The sequence below is a fragment of the Rhipicephalus sanguineus genome, chromosome 8, assembly GCF_013339695.2.
Source record: "Rhipicephalus sanguineus isolate Rsan-2018 chromosome 8, BIME_Rsan_1.4, whole genome shotgun sequence".
NCBI classification, from domain to species: domain Eukaryota; kingdom Metazoa; phylum Arthropoda; class Arachnida; order Ixodida; family Ixodidae; genus Rhipicephalus; species Rhipicephalus sanguineus.
In genome coordinates this window covers 140,611,779-140,618,972 of record NC_051183.1, presented here as the reverse complement: position 1 = coordinate 140,618,972, position 7,194 = coordinate 140,611,779, and the positions used below count along the sequence as shown (strand labels likewise).

At 45.9% G+C, this 7,194-nt stretch overlaps 1 protein-coding gene across 1 annotated transcript; it reads right to left on the bottom strand.

The window, feature by feature from the left end:
• Positions 1 to 260: 260 nt before the first annotated feature.
• On the bottom strand, positions 261 to 1,469 carry LOC125759608 (uncharacterized). Its single transcript, XM_049418617.1, has one exon. The coding sequence runs from the start codon at positions 1,449 to 1,451 to the stop codon at positions 411 to 413; it is 1,041 nt and encodes a 346-aa protein (XP_049274574.1). The 5' UTR covers positions 1,452 to 1,469; the 3' UTR covers positions 261 to 410.
• Positions 1,470 to 7,194: the final 5,725 nt, after the last annotated feature.

The window sequence follows — 7,194 nt, the reverse complement described above, 5'->3', positions numbered from 1 at the left end:
AGTTTAACACGTTCATTTCGTTCCCTGTTTGCAACTGTGCTGTCCCATAGATTCTTCCTGGCCTGACGCACCTTTTGTGAAAAGTCTTCAGTTACATATAAGCCCGAGTCTTTAAGTTTCACACAGTTCCTCAAAATTTCCAGTTTTTCGCGATAAATCTATTAATTTGACGATTACAGGTCTTGTTTTATTAGGCCGCTTTGAGCCAAGCCGATGGCATCTTTCGATTCCGGTTACTGTTAAGTCTAACTTGCCCTTAAAGAAGTCATCAGTTATGCGTGAAGTAAGCGATGGCAGTGTTTCATCTTGAGGTTCAGAGACACCATGAATGATAATGTTGTTCCTCCGACTTCGATTTTCAAGGTCATCTACTTTTTCTGCTATGGAAGTAATGGCGCTTTTCATCGTGCTTACGTGCAACTCAACAGCAGCAACCTTGGTTTGGCATACTGATAGATTTCTAAACCACATTCCAATGATTCTAGTCGATCTTTAAATTGAGCTAATGTGTTTGTTATGTCTTTCTGTGAACTGTCAAATTTGTCCATTCGCTTCATCAGCTCTTTTTGGCCCGCGAGTACCTCGAGAAGTAGGCTGCGATCACTTAAGTTTTCTGATGATGATTCTTTGCCACGCACAGACTCACTAGATCCCTTGGGTCCAGGATTCGACTCAACGTCACCGCAGAGGGATAATAAATCCAATAAGTGCAGGCAAATCACAACAATACGCTCTAAACATTGTGGGCAAGGTAGCAGCACGAGAAAAACATTATTACTTTTAAATGATTTATCTCCAGGTAAATAACTAACCTGTATAAGAAACAGAAAAGGCTTGTAGCGCATTGTTGCAGACGCGCTGCCACCTTGCCCACTGGAGCTGCAGGACCAAGCCGGCGAATTTATAAGGTTCTCCGTCGATGACGTTCCCCGGAAGGTGACGTGGAAGTCAGCAGGTAGGATGGGCGGTTCCAGTGAAGGTAGCTCCGGAAAACAGCAGGGATTTTCGTTCATCTTTACGGCGCTGTCCTTGCGATGATTGCCATGGCTGAGGTCAAAAGATGAGCAGATATGACCCTCTGTTGACGCATGCGTGATCCAACCAAAGGTCAGGATCTGTATAAGAAACAGAAAAGGCTTGTAGCGCATTGTTGCAGACGCGCTGCCACCTTGCCCACTGGAGCTGCAGGACCAAGCCGGCGAATTTATAAGGTTCTCCGTCGATGACGTTCCCCGGAAGGTGACGTGGAAGTCAGCAGGTAGGATGGGCGGTTCCAGTGAAGGTAGCTCCGGAAAACAGCAGGGATTTTCGTTCATCTTTACGGCGCTGTCCTTGCGATGATTGCCATGGCTGAGGTCAAAAGATGAGCAGATATGACCCTCTGTTGACGCATGCGTGATCCAACCAAAGGTCAGGATCTGTATAAGAAACAGAAAAGGCTTGTAGCGCATTGTTGCAGACGCGCTGCCACCTTGCCCACTGCCTTTGTAACTAAGTGCCTTTGTAAGTGCCTTTGTAAGTAACTAAAGGGACGAACTGCAAATTATTACTGAACTGAACAAGAAAAGTGGAGCAGTGGGTCTCAAAATTAATATGCAGAAACCTAAAGTAATGTTTAACAGTCACGGAAGCAAACAGCGCTTTGCGAAACGTCGGGGCGCCCTGTAAGTGGTAAAAGACTACGTCTACGCGGACCCGAACCATGAGGCTAAAGTTACTAGAATAGAAACGGATGGAGCGCATTAGGCATGCATTCTCAAAACATGAATGATAGCTTACCACTGTCCTACCAGAGAAATGTGTATAACAGCTGCATCTTATGAGTACTTACCCACAGAAAAGAAACGTGGAGTCTTACGAAGACGCTTCCAAGGTCGAACTTGAGCGTGAGAATGACGAAAACGGTTCAAATTGAGGATGATGCAGCGAGGCATGGAAGTGAAAATGATAGGTGTAACCTTAACGGGCGAGAAGAGGGCAGAATGGTTCAAGGAAGAAACAAGTGATAGGGACATCGAAATGAAGAATTGGGCATGAGCATGGCGATTAGCCCGTATGCAACATAACCGCTGCTCATTATTCCTTTGACAGGCTACGTACACAATTGTGTACACCACTTCATTTTGATATTTGTATCAACTAGCACCTAAGAAAGAGCGAGATATATGGAGGCTTGGATGAATTGAACCTCCCGCATAATAAATTAGTCTTCATTTGCTTCATTTGGAGTGTACTGTTGCGTATGATCAGTTTGCTCAAGGCACTACTACGTTCGCCATGCCACTTCCTGAGAGCCACGTGAAAAGTATATTTTTCTTTGCTAAAATAGGATATTACCACAAATGAACTTGCACTGTATGTCCAGCCTGAGATTTCGTTCTGTGTAGACCAAAACAGAGCACCAATTACTTCAGAATAATATATATTTATTTACATATTCTTTAGGATTATTTACTATAACTCATACAAACTAACATATTATGACATAATTTTTGTTGCAACAGACTAAGTAGTGCCATGAAATAACGTTGTATCGATTTGGCACACTTACAGAGAGTTATTTATAGGTGACATCTAAAAGGGTTAACAGCAACAAAATGGTTTCCATGGGAAGGCAAGCGCGTGAGGGGTAGGCAGAAAGTTAGGTGGGCCAATCAGATTAAGCTTGCAGCGATAACGTGGTGGCAGCAAGCACAGGACCATGGTTGGTTGGTTAAGCGTGGCAGAGCCCTATTGGAAAAAGTCAAATGGTGGACATGGTGGAAACCACCATCCGCCATTATAGTGGATTAATGTAGTGGTTGGATAGTGGACGGTGGTGGATGGCGGACGGTGGTGGGTGGATAGTGGACGGTGGTGGATGGTGGACGGTGGTGGGCGGATAGTGGACGGTGGTGGATGGTGGACAAGGTGGGTGGAAAGTGGACAGTAGTTTAGGTGGGCAGATGGTGGACGGTAGCCTTGGTGGGTAAAAATTATGATGTGTACAAGGTACGTAGCAGGTACGGAGTTGGCGGGCATATTTGTCAATGAATTATTTCCCTTTCAATGTTATTTCAGTTATACTTCAAAACATATTTGCCTGTTGCACAAGGCATACAAGTTAACCACAGAAAACCAATTGGTAACTCTCAGCTTTGGTTCCGAATGTGTTATCAGGCAAAACAGGCACCATAATACCATGTTTGCACTAAGCAAAAAACAGACTGGCTCAGTGAATAAGTTTGTTTCCTTTTCTACATTTCTTGGCGTTATGCTTCCTCCTTTGGCTCGAGAAGCAGTTTCTGCAGAAAATCCTTGTAGAAAACCCTCACCACTACATCACGGTAGTTCCTCGGTGGTTATAATTGAAGCGGCTAAAAGAGAGCAAGCAACCTGAAAAATATTTAAAAAGCACCATTAAAAATATATATGATTTGTTTAGTAATCAATATATTGATGCGTCTTACACTGCTCCTTTCATACAAATAAATAGATACTATAGTGAGTCCTTCTTGCAAGTAAGGCATGTTGTTGGGCTAGTTGGTTCATAGATACAGCAGACACCTTTAAACTGGGCGAAGACAACACGTTAGAACACAGAAATAAACAGACACACAGGAAGCGCATGGTGTGTGTGTTCTCTGCACTCAGCTCGTCTTCGCGCAGTTTATACGTGTCTGCTGAACTTAGGACTGAGTGACTTTTTAATTAATACAGTAAAATTGCACTACAAATCACTACAGCTGGTGAGGTACTACCGGCTGTTATATTATTTTTTTTCGCGAGTTGCCGTTAGCGAAATAGTGCCGGTATTCCGTGCGGGGACAATTACTTGCCCTCGCAACAGTCCGGCAGCGTTCACGTGATGGTAGCCCTTGAAATAAATCTTATTAAAACAACAAGTGGGTCAGTTCTCGGGGCAAATTACCTACCCCTCGCAAAATGAACGCGCGAATCGTTAGCCCGCGTTGAGCAAGAGAAAAAAAAAAACATACCGAAACCAGAGCCTATAACTTTCAAACGTTGCAGCGGCAAAAGAAATCCATATTGGACGATGCCGGCGGCCAGCCAACGGGGATACACAGCCGGCAGTTGACGCTATCGCTGCAGTGCCGAACCCCCACCGCATTCTGCCTTCCCCAGAAGCCCACCTACCACATTATATCGTCCTTCAGGGGCGGATTCTGAACAAATGCCCGTTTTTTCCGACGTAAAAACTTATGAGTGCACAAGGGTGCTAGCATAATCAGTGTTGTTTATTACATCACCAAATGCAACTTATTGCGCCTCACCGATTCCCGGTCACAGCACAACCCGGTGGCAGTAGCAATAACTTTTTTAGTTTGGCTATTACAAATGCAGTGACGATTGTTAAATACCTGTGTAAGACGAGCGCCTTTCTGTCGAAAATTTCATCTATGCTTTCAGTTTTACGGCGGGTAGTGCGCCCATCTCACATATCTAAGCACTTTGTAACAGTAGCGATTAAGCTGTTCTCAAACGTCGGGCGGGAGCAGCTTCAACACAACTGCAACGACATTCAGCACCACCGCATTCAATATCCCTTGGCAATACACATACAGCAATAATAATGCATAACGTGCACAGAGTAGCACTCAAAGCCACCTACCTTTCTCAAGAAAACATGCAGCGTACACGTTGCGACGTCCGCCGGTCTTCAGGTGATGTGACGAGACGGCGTTGGCTGACCACCCCGTTTGCATGCATCCGTCGGTCTAGAGGCAATATGGTGAGTTCCCATGTGCACGAACTGTCACGTCGATTCTCCATGCCACAGCGCGCGTTGTGAGAAACTATTCCGGCACTCTTCATCGATGATGATCACCAACAAACGAATCCTACTTGGGAAGCTGGCGCCTGCAGCTCACTTAGTCTGCCGTGTACCGCGCATCATACTGATTCAAGATGTTCCGCCTCAATGACCGCAACATAAAACACAAAGCAAGGGCACGCACAAAAATCAACCGCATCAGCACAAACACGATCACCACGCCATGACCACGTTGTATGCAGCGCGCCGCCATGTCAGGAATGAAAAATCTGGGAGGACGACAGCAGCGACACCAGTGGCCACGGCCTAAACAAATTTCACTTCCGACGCTGTCGGACGTGACGTCATCGCCGCCATTGAGACAGCGCCTATGGCGAACACGGCCTCAGAGACGGGCAGTAGACATTAATCTCGGAGGCGAGGTTGTAAGGCGCTACCAGCGTCGCCGCATACTCGCAGCGAGGAGGAGGGAGCTGGGAAGCAGCTGCTCGGCTCACATAATAATAACTGCTGCGGTTTCACGACGTGCCAAAAGCACGATATGATTTTGAGAGACGCCGTAGTGTGGGGGCTCCGGAAATTTCGACCACTTGGGGCTCTTTACGTGCGCCAAAATCTAACTATACGGCTCTGCTTTGCACCTTGCCCCGTCGAAATGAGGTTTTCGGCTCAAGCCGCAAATTGTTTTTGCAATACAGTACATTGTCAATCTGTTTACGCGAGGTGATTCGTTGCAGCATGCCTTTCACGGACCTTTTTCTCAACGTTTACATGCGTAGCGCACATGATGTTGATGTTTACTTTCAGCCTTATCATAATTGTGAGCGAGCAGCAAATTCAGCGCGAATGTGAAAGTACAACAGGCGTGGTCTCGGGTAGGTACATCCCACGGAAGTCCAAAAATTACCTGCTATGCAGCGATCACTAATTCTGCGTTTTCTTCATGCTCGAATCAATATTCTCAGCCAGGAAAGTCGTATTAAAATTTACTAATAATTAGGCAATACACTCTTGAGCATTTTTTCGCGATCAATACAATAGGTGGACTGCAAACAAATGTAGCATTGAAAACGAAAGCTCAAAGGGCTCGACCACTCACCACAAAAATGTAGATTTATTTCCTGTCAGTCAATAAGAAATAAAGAAAACGCATGCCCACAAGGGATGTATTACAAATACAAAACAAGTTCGATCCTGTCTATTGAGTTTGACATTGCTCCATTAGGCATTACCAACTCGCCCAAAATGCTGTTTATTTGCACTGCAATAATATTTCACATTATACTCATCATAGTTGCCACTGCTTTCGAGTATAATGACGGTGTTTAGAGCAGCCCGATCAAAAATTCCTTCAAGATGGTCTTGTTGGGCATGTAAGAATCTTGCGGGAAATTCTAGGATTCCTACCGGCAACCTTTTCTCGCCAGCAGGTTTTTGAGTGAAGCTCGATAATTTCTACGGGCAGCGTTCCGTTCCAGCAAGTCTCTTACGGGCATTCGTACGGGCAACCTTCCCTCACCAGCAGGTCTTTGAGTGACGCTCGACAATTTCTAGCGGCAGCGTTCCGTTCCAGCAAATCTCTTAAGGGCATTCGTACGGGCAACCTTCCTGCACGAGTAGGTGTTTGAGTGAAGTTCGAGTATTCCTAAAAGCAACCGTCCGGTAAATATTCGGCGTTTGAACGCAAGTGAAGGTCTTGCGGGCAGCATGCCCGATTCCCTTCAAGCCAGCCCCTACTACCGGCGGCCACGAATTTCGCGCCTGAGCGAGTGTGGATTCCTGCAGCTAGAATATAGATTTATCAGAGCTAGTTCATTTATATAGACTCCCTTGCTTCCGTCTTTTGTATGGTTTTGCCATCTTTGCGCTCCTGCGCAGACGCGTGTGCGGCTCAAATGATTCGGTGACTCATCGTGATAAGAAAAATTCCGTGTGTCAATGGCGCGATTAATACCGCCAGATACATATATATATATATATATATTTATTTATTTATTTTTCGTACGTCGTCGCCCGCTGACGTTTCTTATTCGCACTTAAGTTCACGAAGCTCGAGGCGCATCACGATCTGCTTCAAAAACGTCACTCCGGAGGAAAAGAGTCGCCGCGTCAGTCATATGCAAAGATCTCGCACCGCTAGTGACTTTACGTGCCGACCGAGCGTGCCGCGGCAACCGGCGACGCTAAATATTGTGAGCATAGACATGCGCAGGGTTCCCTTTCAGAGGGGAGGGGGGGGCGAAGGTTCATTGCAGCGCCCACGGCCTTCCCCTATTAAGTATATGTATGGGGCAGACTTGCACCCCCTCCCATAGAGCACCGATCTCGCATAATCGGTGCTCTATGGTGCACTTTTCGGTTTCATACCTTCAAATACAACTTGTCAGTGGCTGCAATCCAGTAAGGGCATTTTTTTAAAG

Coding starts and splice junctions, on each gene's coding strand:
- LOC125759608 (XM_049418617.1), bottom strand. CDS start 1,451: ATGCGCTACAAGCCTTTTCTGTTTCTTATACAGATCCTGACCTTTGGT.